Source organism: Pygocentrus nattereri, chromosome 6 (genome assembly GCF_015220715.1).
Source record: "Pygocentrus nattereri isolate fPygNat1 chromosome 6, fPygNat1.pri, whole genome shotgun sequence".
Classification (NCBI taxonomy): domain Eukaryota; kingdom Metazoa; phylum Chordata; class Actinopteri; order Characiformes; family Serrasalmidae; genus Pygocentrus; species Pygocentrus nattereri.
This window is the reverse complement of record NC_051216.1, coordinates 18921409-18941369: the sequence shown is the minus strand read 5'-3', so window position 1 is coordinate 18941369 and position 19961 is coordinate 18921409. Positions and strand designations below refer to the sequence as shown.

The window sequence follows — 19961 nt, the reverse complement described above, 5'->3', positions numbered from 1 at the left end:
TAAAGCCACTACTTTAATAATAAAAAATATAAGATATTCTATTCATTTAGTTAAGTGACCAAGTACATTTTAGCTAGCTAAATCTTGGAGTGTTCAGTGTGGTTGCAGACATGCTAATGAGAAATTGATCATAAGTTATTTCCTTTTGAACTTGCTGGCAAACATTTAGGCAACTGTAAATAAAGGTGGGCTATATGGCGAAAATATCATAATAAGAGACATTTTCACGATACGCAGTGTGTAATACATTTACTTTTTTAGGTTTAATAGTATCACTACATCCAAATATAAGTTGCATCAGTTGTACGCTTTTGAACTTCTGGCATTGTCAGGATTCAGGCTTGTGATCTCACAACAACAGCGCATAAGCAGAATCTGCAAACCTACATTATTGCGGCTCTGAGTGGTGCAAGTGTCCAAGCATGTGCTCTATCGTTGGGAGTTCAGTCCCTTGCAATGCCACAGTCATCCATGGCCGAGATTCCAAGGAAAGAGAATTGGCCTTCCTCTCTCTGTGTGAGTAGGATTGCCTTTGCTGTCCTCCATCATTCTAGCCAATGCGAGTGTTTGTTAGCTGATGTAACAGAATTAGCAATTAGCATTCTACTCCAAGTGTGTTCACTTTTCACTTGTGACTGGTGTGAAAAAAAAAAAAAGCTTCACACAAATCCACACCTAGCAGGCCACATCTTGCCACTTCTTGTTTAAATAAAAGTCAAACAATTACCATTAGAAATTACAATTTATCCTGAATCAAGTTTTATGCAGTATATGTGATGGTGGCTCATATCTCTCGCTATTTTCTTTATTGTCCTTATCTGGCTGCTTCTTATGATCTGCTTCCTGCGGTCTCGCTTCTTTTCATGCGTTCAATAATCTCATTTAAAGTTTTTGTGTATTTTCATGCCTGTAGCCATAGCTGTGTGCTTGATTGTGTGCACTGAGGCTCACGTGGTACTTGTTTGTGTGTATGAGGCTGTGATGGCTGTCCACTTCCACCTAGACACAGCTTCCACCTAGACACATCACCAGGCTGGTGATGTCTGTTGCCTAGGTGACACACTGAATGATGGGATAGTTAAGCACTTCGGACACAGGCTTTTATTCTCTGCCACCTGCTGTGCATAGAAGCAGAAACAGCAATTTTAAAGCTTTCTGCTTCCAGCAAAAGAAAATTACAGATATGTTCACAACCACCAAATTTGATTGTTTGATTCGGCTCATATCACACAGGCTGCTCTTGATTGAGCTAGTGTGTGTGTTTTTTACTTGTTCGTTCAGTAAGTAATGTCAGAATCTGATTAAATATGTCAGCTTGGATAATCAGATTATGCATTTATGTAGCAGTGCCAAAAGATTCATTTATTATTCACATATTAATGCCCCATATATGATATCTGCTTTCCCCTTGTTTTAATAGTTAGTGCGTTTTTGAAGGTATCTCTCCTTAAATTTTTTGGTCAGTGGGTCACCTGCTGCCCTGCCATGTTCTCTCTATCTACATCTTGCACCCAAACACCCCACCAGTGCACTTCATGAGCAAGTAACTTGCTTCTACAGTGAGAGAGCCTGGTGGTCTGCAGGTCAAAGCAGCTTTAAGACCCCCCAGGGACTGAGGGGAGCTGAGTGTCAGATCAGAGGGAGGGGTCCAGACAGGCCGAGCTGCTGCCCTCTATAAGCCTCTCACAACCCCAACTCCAACTGAACACACATGCACATACACACAATCCAGCTGTCTGGCATTTAGCGAAGAGGATTGGGTCAAAGGGCGTGATTGTTTGTTGTGGAGAACATTGTCTCTGTGTTGCAGGTCAGGGTGTACTGTAATGCTTATCTTCATCTGAAGTATAAAAATATGTATTTGCTCTTTAATATGTAAATATATTAAATGCTAGTTAATTATATATTTTCTGTCCATTTTTCTGGTGTTTTTCCGATCTCAGTATTAATTTTGCAGTTGGTTATGCACTGAACAGCCTATTTCTATTAATCAGAATATATGTTTCAGGTCATCAACACTGTGTAAATTTTGCATACCTAAGCCATAGTAGTTGGATCTGTTTTTCCATTTTCTCTACTATGGCAGAGGCCTGCCAGACAACGACAGTCTTTTTGGCAGGAAAGCTTACAGGATTTTGTAACATTTTAGGATGATAAATGACTGACTTTGGAACCTCTGTGTAAACACCCATGTGTACCCCTACTAGCTTCTCTCTACGAACGCCAGCAAAACCTTCTCCTTTATCTATCTTACTACTGCACGGTGACTGGGGTCAGGAAACCTGAATGATCAGCTTTGGCCTTCAACTAAGAACAGGGGTTAGATTAGTTCTGGGGAATAACACACTCACTCCCCTCTCGGGGGCATGAGCTTCGCTGTCCCACAGTCTTTGGTGAGCTGATAAGACCCAGCTATGGTACTTAGCACTAGAGTTGAGATTTTTAGTTTTAGCTATATTGATATGTATGAAAAACTTTTATTACCTGCAACTTTATTATATAATTTGTAGGAATGTAACAGTATAACACGCAGTGTATTTAATTTTATTGAGGTGTAATCAGGACATTACAAAGCATTGTATTTGTTTCAAATACTATATTTTAATACAACTATACTCTAATAAAATAACATTTAATTACATGTTGTTGTTGTTGTTGTTGTTATTGTTATTATTATTATTATTATTATATGTATTTTTAGCCTCTGTGTTGGAAAAATGCTTCAAATCCAGACAACACTGTGTTGTATAGCACCCCTAGTAGTCTGCCAAGTACCTTAGACTGTTTTAAAATGTATTAAAACAAAACAAATTTACTTTGTAGAAAATTAATGTCTGATTAATACTTAGGTTCAGTTTAATGTGATTTTTAGAAGAAGCAAAACAGATGTCAGGGTTATTAGACATTCTTTTAGCATAGAGAACCAGTTTTCAGGAAGCATTAGTGCATTAACTTTATTAATGCAGACTTAAACATCATCTAATACTCCGAGTTGAATTTTATCAATTCTCTTCAGCACTGCCCAGGACTAGCACTCTACTTCCTGGAAGGCAGGAGTGAGAGAGGCCCAACAGTTTCTGTTTACGTCTCAGACATGGCAGCTAGAGTCATACTGCTGCTCGAATGGCTCAGCTCAGCCTGTCCACTACACTGTTATGCTTACATAAGTGCCAGTAAACGCCTGTGGAAACATATGGTGGCCTAAGCTATGCTGAACTGTGTAACAAAATTGAGCAGTGGCCTTTTTCATGCTTTTGTTTATGCTTTTCTCATTTTCCCTTGACACGGTACTGCAGTGACCACAGATTGAGGTGGTCATCCATGACCCTTCTATTTTATGATTTGAAGAGTTGGTCTTAAGTTGAATAGAATGCCACACAGATGTTAAGGGCAGTGTTCTGGTGCTGAGGCAGATGAGGTGAAGATATAGAGGTGGGTACTACTCAATAGGGAGTAATTGGTACTGGTCTCTGCAATGTAGCAGAGGAATGTTCTTTTTAAAGCTTTATAGTCTAAAATTCTAAGTTCAAGGTTTTGTGTAGCTGTGACTTGGTTGTTCATGCAAGTGTCTCTTATTGCATTATTGCCATAGCCTTGAATAAATGAAAATGCATAGGCTGCTGTAAATGTCCTCAGGTGAATAGACACAACAAATCTATATCACAGAAGTGTCTCATTTCCTCATGTACATTGCTTTGCACTAGCTGCAGGCCCTTTGCAAAGGACTGGCTGTGTAGCCACTTGCTTGAACTGGCTGATGGTTTTCAATAACATTTATAATTTGTGCAAAATGGTAGTCCTTGGTCACTGTGGGATAATATCTGGGCATTGCTGCTGAACGACCCCTGAACACTTCTGATTTTAGACCAGTGTAGTACAGTGGATGGTTTTTGAAACCTTCACAAACTTCACTGCATATTAGAGGCCAGTACACTCTGTACTAGCTTGTAACATTTTATTCATCACCACATGTAGGAGTTTCTGCTATCAGTTCAGGGTCAGTTCACATTTAAATTCCTGAAAAAAACAGCATAAAACGTGCCAGTGAAGTATTAACAAAGCTTGGAGTTTCGGCACATTAGCTAAATAAAAGTGGAGTTAATAAAATAAGAAAACACTTAATTTGCCTTTACATTACTTGATAGTAAAGTGAACAAGCATGTATCTGAATTTTTCATGGGGTAGATGAACAAAAAACGTTTCAAATGAGGAAAAACAGAACAAACAGAACGTATATCACAGTACATAAAGACATGCAACATACAAAAACCACTAAGATTTTGATAGTTATTTGGTAGACTATAAAATGTGCTGAAGATTTTAGTGTTAGAAAGTAAATAAACTGTTATAGAAAGTAAAAAAAATGAATGAATGTATGAAAGTGCATTGAAATTTGAGTTGATTATCAAAACCAGGAATTTGGGTGCATCCTGTTAATTTTCTTATTATTTATAGCTCCATTGCACTGTTTTATAAGATCGCTACAGGAATGTTACTTTGCAAAATTAGTGGTGTCTGAGTTAACACGTTAATTCAGCATGATAAATGAGTAGTGCCACAGTTTTTTTTTTTTTTTTTTTTTTTTTTTTTTTAAACCAGCTCATTTTCCTAGTTTGACCCTATGAACTATCTGTAGTTCCACCCTGAAGCCTAGTTGCTCATGCACTGTATGTTGCTATGACTCCGTGACTGTAACCCTCTCGTTTGTTTATCACTGAAGGACATCGAGTCTGAAGTATCATTTACATGCAAAACACTGCTGATGTTGCAATATCAGTAATTTGGCAGACTATGCTGGACACGGCTCGTGGGACAACTATGGATAAATCAACGAGCAGCAAAGTTAACAAAAGCAACAGCAAAGTGGAAAGCTTCGGTTCCCCTTGAGAGCCTCCGCTGTATCCTAAATTCACAAGCTGGATGAATGAGCGCGAAAAGGCTACAATTGCAGAGGAGTTAGAACCCATGAATGTTGTATATTTGACATCGGTGGTTTTCAAATCAGTCTGTTGCACCATTCCTGTTGCAAAATTGTGGACCATCTGGGGATCTCTGAGGACATAAAGGTCAAATGATTTTCATGTTTAGATTCTTATTATAGTGTTCACATTATGAAAATAATGTAAGTTATTAAAAGTAATAAATGCATTCTGATGAAGCTTATTTTGATCACTCAAATGGCTGTAACAAAATTTAAAGCTTTTCAAAGGGAAAAGTCTCTTTAGGATTAAGCAAATAAGACACATGTGTTTAACAGCAGAACTGAAAGCGATTTATGATGAATGATTTCAGTCATTTAACAGCTCTGTTTAAAAGAGTTAGTGGTTTGTGTAGTATAATGTGTAGTATATAATCATAGCTCTGCAGAATGACATTTCTTAACATTATTAAGAAAATACATCTACCATTACACCCTTCACAAAAAATAATGAACTCTTGCAGGTTTTTAAATTGACCACAACCTACCCCGCATGTAATAATAATATGTAATAATGTAGCCATTATTTGCAGAGCTGCAGAGCCGTTCCCAGATCAGCAGTAGACTTCACCCAACCCTGTGCCTGAGTGCTGAGATGTGCTCTCATGATGGTGCTGCAGCAGATGGTTGTGGAGCTGCAGAACAATTTTCTGTCCTATATTTCCTCCAGCTCTCTCGTCTCCAGAACAGGGGGAGAATGGTTGTGCTCCGTTCCCCACAGCAGTGCTCCCTCCTGCCCTCGGCCGCGAGTGAGAGGAAAGAGAGAGTGGCAGGAGATGGGGCTTGTGCCAGCAACCCCAGACTAAAGCAAAGAGCCACAGGCCCTCTGGCCTTTTGGCAAGCACTGCCTCAGCTTTTGGCCTGGACCCGACACACAATAAATTAATCACGATTTGTACTCGGCTTAGGTTAAAGCGCTCCTTTATTCCCTTTCATTCTTTGTAGGAAAGCACAGGGTTTTTGTGCAGAAACGATAGCAAATGACTCACACAGTGTGTTAGCGCAGTGTGGGCTGCTTCACTGTGATTTTTCTCCAAAACGCAGAGAAAGAATGGAGGATAAGGAGGAGGAGGGGGTGCTGTCCGAGCTGAAGGTCCTCAGTAAGGCAGAGTTGAACGTTATCTCTGAAAAAGGCTGACGTGCCTCTGAGCAGCAGCAGAGTTGACCTTGAGCAGGAGCATAAACAGTAGCAGGGCAGTGCTGAACTGGTACAGCCTGCCTCCACTATCCCAAAAACAATAAGCACCCCTCCTCCTCCCTCCGTAACTCTGGCCTCATCTCATCCACAGCCCTTCTCCCTCACTCTCCTACTCTCCCTTCCCTGTAAGTGTTAGTAAGAGAACTGTGCCCTCTGCAGGTGCGGTGAAGAAAATGGCACCCTCCAAATTATTTGTTTATTTATATATTTGTTTATTTATTTATTTTTGTATTTGAGGTTCCATGGATTTTCGGTTTTTACAATGAAAATAACGGGACAGAAATAAACCTGGAGAGAGTACTGTTATGTATACGGATATCCAAACTGATCTTGGAGTTCTTTTTACCTCGCTGGGTATTTAAATATACATGGTTTGGAATAAAAAAAAGAAAGAAGTATATCATCTTGTAATTTTGTAATGCATTTTTTTTTTACTGAGCATGCAGCATTAAACCACAGAAATGTTAAAACACAGGCAGCTGCTACCATATAAACTGTGTGTGTGTGTGTGTGTGTGTGTGTGTGGCCACTTTATTAGGTATTTATTTATTAAAAGGTACTGTTGGACCCCCTTTTGCCTTCAGAACTGCCTTAATTCTTCGTGGCATACTTTCAACAAGTTGGAAACATTCCTCAGAGATTTTGGTCCATATTGACATGACAGCATCACGCAATTGCTGCAGATTTGTCGGCTGCACATCTATGATGTGAATCTCCCATTCCACCACATCCCAAAGGTGCTCTATTGGATTGAGATCTTGTGACTGTGGAGGCCATTGGAGTACAGTGAACTCATTGTCATGTTCAAGAAACCAGTTTGAGATGATATGAGCTTTGTGACATGGTGCATTATCCTGTTGGAAGTAGCCTTCAGAAGATGGGTACGCTGTGGTCATAAAGGGATGGACATGGTGAGCAACGATACTCAAGTAGGCTGTGGCATTTAAACGATGCTCAGTTGGTACTAAGGAGCCCAAAGTGTGCCAAGAAAATATCCCCCACACCATTACACCACCAGCCTGAACCGTTGATACAACGCAGGATGGATCCATGCTTTCGTGTTGTTTACGTCAAATTCATACCATGAATGTCGCAGCTGAAATCAAGACTCATCTGACCAGGCAACATGTTTCCAATCTTCTGTTGTCTAATTTCGGCGAGCCTGTGCGAATTGTTGTCTCTGTTTCTTGTTCTCAACTGACAGGAGTGGCACCTGGTGTGGTCTTCTGCTGCTGTAGCCCATCTTCTTCAAGGTTCAACGTGTTGTGCGTTCAGAGATGGTATTCTGCATTCCTTGGTTGTAACAAGTGGTTATTTGAGTTACTGTTGCCTTTCTATCATCTCGAACAAGTCTGCCCATTCTCCTCTGACCTCTAACATCAACAAGTCATTTTCGTCATGTGTGTGTATAAAACATTCTGCAAATTAAATATTACAAAATGTACAGTACAGTATACCCAGGGTGGCCCATATCCTATATTTTTAGAATCTTTTTGTATTGCAATGATTTTGTGCCTTTTTAAGAACTAGGTAGAAAATGTATAGATTTTCATTTTGGGCTCCGGCTCAGGAATGCTGGTTGTAACATAATGGCTGTTTGAACAGAAGACGACAGCTGAAAAGAATCTTTAGCCTGACGTAGGAGAAAACCGAGCATGGAGAGTGGATTTCTCTGAGGTTTTAATGTGTCCTGTGTGTTCTGTGCGCTTGTGCTTGTTCATTCTTTCTTTTTTATTTTTCTCTAGTTTTTCTGTTTTCTTTGTCTGTCTCTCACTCTTATTTCTTTACCTACATTCTATTTCTCTTTCATTCCCTCTTTCATTTCATTTTTTGTGCTGTCTTTCTCTTGCTCTCTATTTCTGAACCTCCCTTTCTGTCTTACTTCCTCACTGTCTCGCTTTCCATTTCTCTCTCCTGTATTTTTTCTTTATCCTTTTTTTCTCTCCACTCTTCTCTCTCTCTCTCTCTCTCTCTCTCTCTCTCTCTCTCTCTCTCTCTCTCTCTCTCTCTCTCTCTCTCTCTCTCTCTCTCTCTCCACTTTGCTGCTTGGAGCATGTATTCCTGGAGCCACAGCACAGACACTGTGCAGTTTTTCGTGTGTGTGAGTGAGAGAGAGAGAGAGAGAGACCAGGGTACGTGTGTAGGCTGGCATGTTCCTCTCCACCCCTCAGCTCCAGAGCAGGCAGACAGCTTTTCACCCAAATTACAGGAAACTGTCGCGTCTAATGACCTCCCTCTCTGCTTCCACAACAAAGACACGGCCCAGAGCTCACTGTCAACACATGCATGCAAATATACACAGACGTTTTTTACTTATTGTTTTGGCTTTAATATTTATTGCTGACAGCAAGATTAGATGATGTGGATCCTAGTTCTCTGGATAGCATAAATATTTCTAAAAAGGTTAATTGCATCTTTTAAAGAGAACGGGTAATGCAGCTGTGACACATAGATTAACCTACACAAATGAATTAGAAATGAACAGCATGGTAAAAGTATGCACAAATATAATGCATAAGAATTAGTATTTTGAAATTTTTGATAGACAGCACATGCTTTTTTGTTGTTCAGTTAAGTACCAGTGTAGTTGATAGTTACAGTCCTAGTTTTACCTTTTCACAATGAGACTTGTTGATTTATTGGGAATTCAGAGCAGAGCTCAGACCAGCCATTTGATGAATCAAGCTCTGGTGTAGAATTAGCAGCAACATTGTAAAGCAAAAAAAAGTTTTTGGTTTTTTTTTTATCTCAGCACTGTGCAGAACAGTCCTCAGGACCCTGTCCTGTCCAAGCCTGAGAGGCAAAGACAAATATCTTCATCCCTCTGTTTCTCTCCCTCACTATGATCCACCAGAGCATAGGTGATGTGTTCTTGTTCTTTTGCTCTTACGCCTCTAACTGGGCACATCTCTCCACCGTGAACATTCCTGCTAACCTCTCACTTGAGCCATGATAAGGGGCAGCCACTACCATGCAAAGGACACATTCATTTGGCTATGACTTTTTGAGCGTGTGTGTGTTATGGTGATGCAGAGGCAGTCCCACTGGCAAGGAGGACTTGGTGCAGCTGTTACAGGCTTTTCTCCTGACGAGAGGCAGACAAAGCCCTCCCTCAGGGCCATGCAGCAGCTAATCTCTTTGTCTCTCTCTCTCTCTCTCTCTCTCTCTCTCTGTGTCTTTCTCTCTCTCTGTCTCATTATCTCTCTGTCTGTGTGTATAAACACAGTACTGTATTTAAGTGGCCATTAACATTAACAATTAACAACAGGTTAATCATATTTCAGCATCAGGAAAAAGCTAACATCAGTTTTCCTCACTATTTAGTCCACCCTTTGCTTCTGTCTTTTTTTTTATTTTTATTTTTTTTATTAATATAAATCTGCCAGGATATTTTTCCACAACTTCAAAGTTCAGTTCTGAACGTTGGTTGCAGTTTTTTGCCAGATTCAGTGATGTTTTTAAATTCTGGGCTCTGGAAAACACCAGCAGCTTCTTTATTTGTTTTGCAAATTTTCTTCTTTTAGTCTATTTCTTTTTCTCAGTGAGGGCTTCTTGACAGCTAAACAGCCTTTTTTTTTTTTTTTTTTGGTTTGTTTTTCAGAACTGAAGCAAGAGTGAAGCTTGGTAGTGACTGTTTTGGTGGTCTGTCTAGTTTTACAGGGTGTTAGGAGTAACATTTTTCTGTCTTTTTTTCCTGGACAGGGATTAAGCCTAGTCTCAACTGAAAGGAAAAAAATAATAGCCAGTGTATGATGCAAAGAAAAGTTTGTCAAACAAAAGTCCTGTTATTCTTATTATTGATGTTTCTTGTATGTGCAAAGCCCACTCCCAGCAATGTCGATCATGAAAAACAGGAATCTCATGAAGAGTGGCTTTGAATATGTTTTGCATCTGTATGCGTATTATTTATACGTATTATACGTGTGTGTGTGTGTGTGTGTGTGTGTGTGTGTGTGTGTATATATATATAATGACACACTCCCTCACTTTTCTGAGCATGTAGCCTCCTCATGTCTCCACTCAGACAGCATGGGGGAAGTAGGGAGTGTAGCACTGATGCTCTTTCAGGGGTCCCCCCACCTTTCCCACTCACTGTCTGAATGCTTATACAATACAATAGCACAGCTCCATGACTTCACTCAGGCTGATAAACGACTGCCATTACAATTTTTCCCTCTCGCTAACACGCAGACTCAGCCTGGTTATTTGCATGACAGGGAGAAAAGGGGCGGGTGAGAGAGAGAGAGAGAGAGAGAGAGAGAAGCTGAGAAAGAGGGCAAAAGAAAGCAAGCAGCAGGATTAATTTGCAGGATACAGTTGGGGTGAGAGCAGGCCAGCTGCAGCAGAGATTGCTATCGGCAGAGAGACAGGCATCCCAGCTTCGTTGGCTCTGTTTATGGAAATAAGGGAAGCCCTTTTCACTGCGCATTTATCATTCAGCATGATTCTGAGGACATTAAATACATGACTGTGTTCTAAAAGCCCCCTTTTTTCATTTCTCTGATCACAGAAGGGTTGTTGAGGGCTATGTATATTAATGCACACCTTGGCCTTAATCATGGGCATTGAGCCATTAGATTGAAATCTTAAGTAATATTATCCTTTCTGATTCTGCACATCTATAGATTTGCTTTGTAAAACATGCACAGCTTAGATGACCAGTTTGTTTTTGTTAGCTGTTCCCTCCCATCTCCTGTTGTCATAGCACTTTCAGAGAGCATTGTAATGAGCGTTTTTGTGTAATAGTCCACTTTTTGTGCATGCACTGCTTATATTGTAGAACAGCAGGTGCAGAGTAGGACCCAGGTGTTCTGTTGTTTGGCTACCGATGAGTGTGTTCGGACCACCTACAGACTCGACTCATGTTTTTGCATATGATTAATTTAGATTTAATACTGTTGATCTGGACTGTTCTTTAGTGAACTCTCCTGTTTTAGTAGGATTATGCTGCACATAATGAACCACTGGTGCTTAGCTGCCAGCCTTCTCTTTAATAAAAGAGTGAGCTCAAACAAATGGTTTTGGGCATTTTAGTGTTTGTAAAGCCATAGCTTGTTAATGCAGTTTTCCTTCCACAGGGTGTTCAGGATGTTTTTCTTTTAGCATGCTCATCTCTCTCTTTCTCTCTGCAGCTGCTCAGAGTGAGGAGAGAGAGTGTGCATTTAATGACCAGCACCAGCAGCCTGACGAGCAGAGCACGGCTGGTGATTGGCGTGTGATGCGGGAGAACAACACAATCCTGTGCAGCAAAAGCAGCCGCTGCTATGGCCTCTGGGAGAAAACCCATGACGGGGACATCCGCCTGGTGAAACAAGGTCAGCATATACATACACTATTTGTTAGCTATGTGCGTACATACACTAATGTGAAAAAATTAGGCCACACCATTAAATATTTAGTTCTTTATTAGCAAAGGTATTTGAACAGTATCTATACATACAAGGGATATAATTGCTTCACCATTGCAAAAGAAATTAAAATTTGACTTTGTCATCATTTATGAAAAATTGTAAGAGATGCCAATTTCTACTGAGGTAAAAGTTAGGACACCCTGTGCCCTAATAGCTGGTATTTTCCTCTTTGACTGAAATAACTTCAGTTAGACACTTCTAAAACCATCCCTGACATTGACTGGGAGAAAGTTTTTCCTACTCCTTCATGCAAAATTCTTTCAGCTGTGTGATGTTTGAGGGGTTTCTTGCACACACACACGGCCTATTTCAAATCACCCCACAGCATCTCAATAGGGTTAAAATTCGGGCTTTGACTTGGCCATTCCAGAACTTTGTTTCTATGTTTTGACCTATTCGTTGGTGGATTTACTGGAATGTTTTGAGTCCTTGTCATTTTGCGTGGTCCACCTCTGCTTCAGCTTCAGTTTTTGGACAGATGGTCTCACGTTTTCCTCAAGCACCCTCTGATACAATAAAGAATTCACAGTGGATTCTGTGATGAAAGGCTTGCCAGGCCCTGCTGCAGCAAAACAGCCTCAAACCATGACAGTTCCACCTCCATGCTTCACTGTAGGTATAGGGTTCTTGGGCTCAACTGCTATTTGGTTTGTGCCAAACATATATCTGTTACTTTGCCCTGGTGCACCTGATTCTAATTTTAAGCATTTTAAGTAGTAATAAAACTTTTTCCAATGCAGTTCTATTAATTAGGTTCTACAAGTTATTTTGAAAAAATGTTGTTTTATTTGTTTAGTTATATTACCTCCAGCTCTTAATATTGTTAAGTGAAGATGAAGATTTAATGTTTAAATATGTTAAACAAAGACAAGGGTTTTCATTGTCGTTTCATTTTTCCATGACCGTATACACAAAGCCTTACTAACAATCCTTGTTTCCTCGTTTGATTGCAGGCTGCTGGACTTACATTGGAGACCAACAGGATTGCCATGACGACCGTTGCGTGGTGACCACCACACCGTCACAGATCCAGAATGGCACCTACCGTTTCTGCTGCTGCAGTACAAACATGTGCAATGTCAACTTCACAGAGAACTGGGTTCCCAGCCCTACAAGTGCCACCATATGTGAGTCATTACAGTTAACATTAACACTGCTGACTTATCACTCACAGCCACACAGTGTTTTATCTTTAACGTCTAGTATTTAAATCATCTCTTACACTCCTGAAACATGTCCAACTGGAATGCGTCTCTCTTAGATCTTCTTATTTGATCTTTAATCATTAGTCCATTTTAATTTATTGATTTACTTTTGTTGAATCACACATAAACATCAAAACACATAAAACAATAGTAACTGAAATTTCACCAGGATTTTCACAACCCTCAACCAAAGCTTTTGCAATTTGCTAGAGGACTCTTATTGCAAACTGCATTTCATATATTGTACAGCTTTACTGCTACTCAGTTATTCCTTCACATTTTGTCTCCATTCTGTTTCTCCTTCTGTAAGCACAAGGTGGTTATTTAATGTGTGCATGCATTACAAGCTTCCTCATCGGCTGAGGTGCTGAACAGAAGAATGCTAAGTCAGGCCTTTTGCCACAGCACAAGATTAGTGATGAAAGACTGGCTGGTTTTAGATTTAACTCCAAAAATCCCTTCTTAAAGACTTGTTGTACCACAACAATTACTTGGCTAAGGTGGATTGTGTGTCTCCTTCAGCATATACAGACCCAGAAATCAGAAATGTGTATGCTGTTGTTGATTGGGCAGCACCAACTGCATGTAAGTCACCAAGATGCTCAAGGTGTTCGTACAGTCATGAAAATTCTGGAAAAGTCATGGAATATATAAATTTGGTTTTCTAGGCCTGGAAAAGTCATGGAAAATAGTAGGTGCTGGAAAAATCCTGGAATTTCCCGGACATATCCCCCATGTGTTTTGTAATCTCATCACATTTGAAGCACTGAAGAGTCTAGATCAGAAAAAGCACTCTTTAATTACTGTAGTGAGCAAAATGACAGATGTGTTCATGGAGTCTTAAACCTGGTGCAGCGGTCCAGGCGTGGGTCTGATTTCAGTTTCACTTGCTGTCATTCCATTTAAACTGTATTTTGACATACTAGCTAATAATCTTTAAATGTTAAATTAACATTTACAGCTCGTTACAGCTGTCTATATGTTAAATAAGCGCTGTACAGTTACCGTGAGGAAAGTGCATGAAATTTAATGGTCCTTATCTGTCAAAAATATCACTAAAATAGCACCAAAACAGGGGTTGGTATGTCAGTATCACGGTATATTGGTATATATATATCGTCCAGCATTGTGTTGAATGTTTGGCATGGATATTTAATTTTATGTCACAGAAAAGTAAGAGAATTTCATTCTTTAAGAAGTTTACAAACCATGTGGTCCCTCTAGCTTTTCAGACAGCCATAGTTCATCTTTGTAGCATTGGGTTTTTGTGCTTGTAAACAGTCAGATGGCCAGAAAGACAAGCTTTTAGCTTCCCTCTGCTGTTACTCGTTGCGGTCATGCACCGGGTGAAAGAACTATAGTTATCCTTTCAGTCTATTGTTCTGGTAACATTAATAGTGGGATTGACTTTATTCAGGCTTGTTGTGGAACACTTAGTGACTTGCACTTGCTTACTCTACAGTATGTTCAACTACCAGTGTCCACATTGAGATTGTTTTACTGTTCAGACAGTATTGGCTTTTATTTATCTATTTTTATTGGCATTTTGACATTACATAAATAAGTGGACAGTCATTCTTTTAAATGCCAAGATCTGAATGGTCTTTGAATATATTGGTTTCATCAGGTTTCTCTGTTCAGAGTTTGTCATCAAGAGTTGTTACCTTATGTAGTCTAGATACAACACTGAGCACAGCTGTTCCTTTTGTCATTGAATATTAGGTACACTCTTCGCAAAACGGGCATAATATCAACAAAACCTTTTTTGGTGTGATTTGTAACAATAGTAGAAACCTTTTGCAGTGCTATATAGAACCATTTTTAAAGGTTCTTTAAATAACCATACACAATAAGTTCTCTGTCATGAAAAAGAAATATAGAAACATTTAAATGGTCCTTTGGGTTGTCATGGTTTTGTAACTGTTGTCTTTAGTACAGACCCCTAGAAGAGCCCCTTTTTCAGGGATGTATGTTCAGGTTAATGTTTATTCATAATTTGACTAAATTTGGATGCATAACTTCGAGAGAGTTTCTGGAGACCAGCATATATAACATACTTCTTTCTTGCTTGCTAATCTAGAACTCTGCTCAGTGGGGGGATAAAACAGTCCCTTGGAAATGTAAGGAGCTGCCCCATATAGAACACAGGTGGACTCCGTCTTGCTGCTGTACAGTAATAACTGAAGTTTCTCCCTAGATGAAGTAGTGCTGTGTTCTGCAGCTGTTTGCTGTGTTCCCTTATTCTGCTTTCTCTCCTTCCTGATCCTGGGTCTGTGTGCTGCCTTGCCTCAGGCCATAAAATCCTTGTCTGCCTTCCCTTTCTCCACTCCCTCCATCAAATATATTCTCTTTCTTTCTTTCTTTCTTTCTTTCTTTCTTTCTTTCTTTCTTTCTTTCTTTCTTTCTTTCTTTCTTTCTTTCTTTCTTTCTTTCTTTCTTTCTTTCTTTCTTTCTTTCTTTCTTTCTTTCTTTCTTTCTTTCTTTCTTTCTTTCTTTCTTTCTTTCTTTCTTTCTTTCTTTCTTTCTTTCTTTCTTTCTTTCTTTCTTTCTTTTCCACCAACCCCCCCTGCCTTTTTCCTCTCCTTCCCTCATCCTGTGCTCTCCCTCTGTTTCACTCTCACTGTCCCTTCCTGTGCTCATTTCTCTCTCTCTTGCTCGTCCGCTCTCTCTTGCTTGCTTTTCTCTTTTTGTCTTTTGGCTTTAGAGCAGCTTTATAGAAGCAGTGGCCCTGGTGTAAGAATAGGATTGAGTTATGGCCCAAATGCAGCTGAACAATGCAGTGAAGAAGAAAAAAAAAATCAGTGGCTGTCAGATTCTGTAGTTGTGAGTTATTCGTTTGCAGTTTGGTTTGCACAGCGGTTGAGACATTTGTTGACTCCTTGTTCCTTTCTTTTTCCACAACTTAAACAGCAGCACTGCACTTTCCAATTTGATGATGAAAAGCTTTTATTTGTGAATTAATTATGAAATTAATTATGAAATTATCTGAACGAATGCTTAAGCTGATTTAGGGCTTCAGTGTATATATTAATGTTTTTCAGTCTTTTGATGATTTAAAAAATATATACATGTTGATGTTCATCTTATACATCTTGATGTTCATGTGTTCTTTCTGAAATTTGGTTTAGACCATAATTTGGACTAATTAGCCCACATTAAATGCACTGGGATTTGGAAGTAAGCAAAGTGTTGCCAGGTAAATTTAAAATGTTAACTGCAATTAAAACTAAAATGCCTTTTAGAACATTTAGAAATGCATTTAGGTCAGAGGAACCTGTTTGAAGTGGTGAAAGTCTTTTCACCCTCTGCATTTTGCTTTCTCAGTACATTTAATTTTCTAAAGGAGCAACATTACACGGTAGACAAAAGCAACATAAAGAGTCTAGTGTGTATTTCCAACTAATAAAGCTTAACATGCTTTTGTCACAGCACAAGAAAGGGTCACGTGGCAGGTACAGTATTCAGAAAATTCAGCTTGTGCATAAAATAATAATAATAAAATAAATAGTGAGGCAAGTTAAGATCAGTGCAATATTCAGTGTTGCCTAATTGTGAAACTGCCTCTTACAAAAAAAAAAAAAAAAAGCACTGATAAATTAGTATATTTGAAACATCAGGCCTATATTAAAGTGAAACAAACCGAGCTAATTGCTAATGAAAATATTAAAATCTGTTAATGTTGTTGACACTGGGCAATAATGTATTGTAAAGTACTATAATACATCAATGTGGTTATATTTATGTGTGGCTGCACGCAACATAGGGAAAATGCATGCCTGTTTTGGCCTTGTACCAAGCTTAGGGGCCTAAGGAAGGTGAGCTGGGACAGGGAACTAATCAGGGGAAAAAACAACTTTTGTCCATTGGCCGTTGTTGTTGGTGTTGCCAGGCAGAATACAGTGGCCTTCATCCTCAAAAGTGGCCTTTATCCTCATAAGCTTCCCTGCTGCTTGCCCCACTGTTACTGTTACTGCTGTTGTGATGGTTATGTTTAGATGCCTTACTGCCATGATATACAATACTGCTGCCACCATTTAGGCAAATGAGAGGACATCGACATGTGATGATCAACAAACCACAGGCTCTAATCAGTGTTGAAGATTCAGTACTCAAACGAACAGAGCGGGAGATCATTGCAACCAGAAAGCAATACAGCTAATCAGCCAGTTTGGCCACTTGTAGGCTTGTACTTTAATAGTTACATACAATTACCAGAGAAAAAAAAAAGTGTTATTACAATTATTATATGACAATTAATGATTGTGACAGGCCTGTTCTGGACACTTTCACTAGTTTATTGTGAAAATACAGTGAGTCCTCTTTTTACACAGCTGTTATTTAATGCAATGATGCTTTAATGGTACATTACAAAAATAAATACATAAAGAATATGTTTATCGTGCTGACATCCAATACTATGGCCTGCTCTCCACAGCCTATAGATCCTTCATAGTGCAGATAGCGGTGGCAGATGAATGGAAAGTTGCAGTCATACGCACAAACATCAGCAGCTTGCAGCTGTCCCTGCTCTCTCTCATATGGCTTGGCCAGAGCAAAGGACTTATAATATCAGCAGTCTACAGCACATCCGTTTTCAAAGTGTAGTGCCTGAGTTTCCTGAAGACATTGGTGCTGAAGTGTGAGCGCAGCCTCTGCCCCATGTCCCCTATACACACCCGCAGTGAATGATGTTCTCGCCTGCACAAGGCCTGAATAACCTGATAAGCTTTCCAATTAGAGCTTGTCGCTGTAGGCTGTATCACATTGTATAACCCATTAACATGATGATATCACCGGATGTATGTGTGTATTTGCGTGAGAGACAGAAGAGAATTGTTTCAGGTTTTTTTCTACATTTGCAGGTAATTTTAGCCCGTTCATTTTTCAAGTGAATGAATTCCAGTTTGTGAATCTATGCTTGGCCCTTGCTTGCATTTCCATTAAGCCTAAGAGTAGAACCATGACTCATTTGTTTTTCTGCTTCAAGTTGCAGCAGATTTGTTGTGCTGATGTGCTCAAAAAGCCTCTGCCGTGAGCAACTCGGGCACAAAGAAGTGCTCAGCAAACGTGAAAACCGGCACCACTGAACGCAATGTGATGGTTAGCAATATGACAAGCAGTAGCCACAGCAGGGCTTCCCCTAAACAGTAGCAAGGAGAGGTGCTAAGTGCCTCTCATCGGGGTGGGGTGGCTGGTGGCAACACAGCTTTTTTACCCCAAAGGTCAGGCAGTAGTTCAACGATGAAACAGAGTTACCCCCCCCCCCTCTTGTTATGAGGCGTTGTGCTGCTTCTTAGCAGACATCACATAGCATTTAAGTAAAAGGTCAAAGGAGAACTGGGGAGAATCAGTGGTTCACTTGAAAAACAGTGAAACAATCCCAGTACTGTTATTCAGTAGAGCTGTAATGATACATGTTTTCAGGTTTGATATGAGTTTGGTTTATGAATTATTTTTAAAAAAAGCACCTGGAATTTTCAAGCCCAGTCATTTGTGTAGCACACTGTGTATCTGCAAAGATAATACAAAACAGTGCATCCTCAAATATCAGTTTGAAATATCAATCGAATCTGTTCATTTGTGCAATGCTGATCATTTTTTAAGCAATTTACACTCATGAGGCTGTTACACACCTAATATGACGTAAATAACATGAAAATGCTAAATATTCTATTTTATATACTATATTCTGTATACTGAGGTTACATTAATTTTTTTTTCTACTGTGCTTGTGTGAGAAAAAAATTATAATAATAACAAGTGGGCAAAAGATCTTCAACTACAAAACAATATCCTTTGCTCTTCACTAAACAGTGAAATTGAGCAATCAACGAGCATGGGGAGTCTTCATCCAGAAGCTCAGATGTCTGTAACTTTAAACTTTGAGCTGCTTTTGGCAATGCAGCCCCACATGTGATGAAGCAGAGGACCATCTAATCCTTTTGACATTTGTTATAAGTTGTGGTTGCTGGAACACGACTGATCCATCAGCTTGTTTATTGCCATGTCGATGCCAGAGATGCCAGCCGTGATTGGTTGACTGAGATCACGTAGCCTGCAATAGTTTGCAAAATAAAAATAAAGAGGGAAATAAAAAAAAAATGCATTTTGTTAGTCCAAAAAATCCTGTTTAGTGTGCAAGATATGATCAGTTGTGCACTTGTTTGAATTCATGTATTGACATTAATAAATTATGCTCATTGTGCAAAGGCCTTTGGTAAACACTGACCGTGCACAGTGTAATACATACCGTAGACGTATAATTCAGTTATTAATCTTAAGATTTTTTGATCAGTAACTGCTATAAATGATTCAGTAACTACAAGAATATGCAATGTAGTTCTACGACTACTACTACTACTACTACTAATAATAATAATAGAGAACAATATGCAAATTATGTACTTATGATAGTGAGGAATTGAAATGTAGGCCAGCATAAAAACCCTTGCAGTTTAAGGGGTTAACTATTATGTTTTTGTGCTTTTGGAGATGTAAACATACAGTACAATGAAAACATAATCTGTAAACAAGACATGCCTTTCCACCCACTCACGCGCAACTTGTCTTGGCTGTGGTCCTGCAGAACTGTTTTGGGCTTTGTTTGTGTTACTGGTTTGTCTGCATTATTCTGAGTAAATGTGTATGCATTCTCTAGTCCTGCCTGTCAGTGCTGGAATAAGGTTGCTATGATGGCCAGCTATTGTGGCATTAGGAGAGGCAGCTTGAAAGGAGCTCTGGCTAAAGATGCTCCAGATTAAAAATGCCTCTTAACCTGTCCTCAACCCTGCTGCTCCACTCACCATCCTCTCCCTCTGTCTCTCTCATCTTCTGTCTTTATCATCTTATTCATCATCACCTCCCTCAACCCCGTTCAATTTCAGTTCAGGTTTCTTCTTCGTCATTGTATTAGCACAGAAGTGTGTAGACACCCCTTATGAGTTTAGATTTTTGCAGCTGCTCCCTTTGCTAATACATACATAAAATCAAGCGAAAAGCTTTGCAATCTTAACATTCAAACATTAGCAGTACAATGGGTTATATTGAAGAGCTTACTGACTTTCGCTGTGGCTTTTGTTACAGGATGCTCCTTTCCATCAAGTCAATTTGTCAAATGTGAATTGGAAACATGTAGAAGCAGCGACAGCACAGGGGTGAGGCTGTATTTA

The 19961-nt window shown here is 39.5% G+C and overlaps 1 protein-coding gene across 1 annotated transcript in view; it reads left to right on the top strand.

Moving 5' to 3' along the window:
• bmpr2b (bone morphogenetic protein receptor, type II b (serine/threonine kinase)) overlaps window positions 1-19961 on the top strand; it is a 70962-nt gene that overhangs the window by 18752 nt on the left and 32249 nt on the right. The window contains exons 2-3 of the mRNA XM_017692218.2: window positions 11309-11491; window positions 12541-12714. Of these exons, the coding sequence (XP_017547707.1) occupies window positions 11309-11491; window positions 12541-12714 (357 nt within the window). The remainder of the gene's footprint in view (window positions 1-11308; window positions 11492-12540; window positions 12715-19961) is intronic.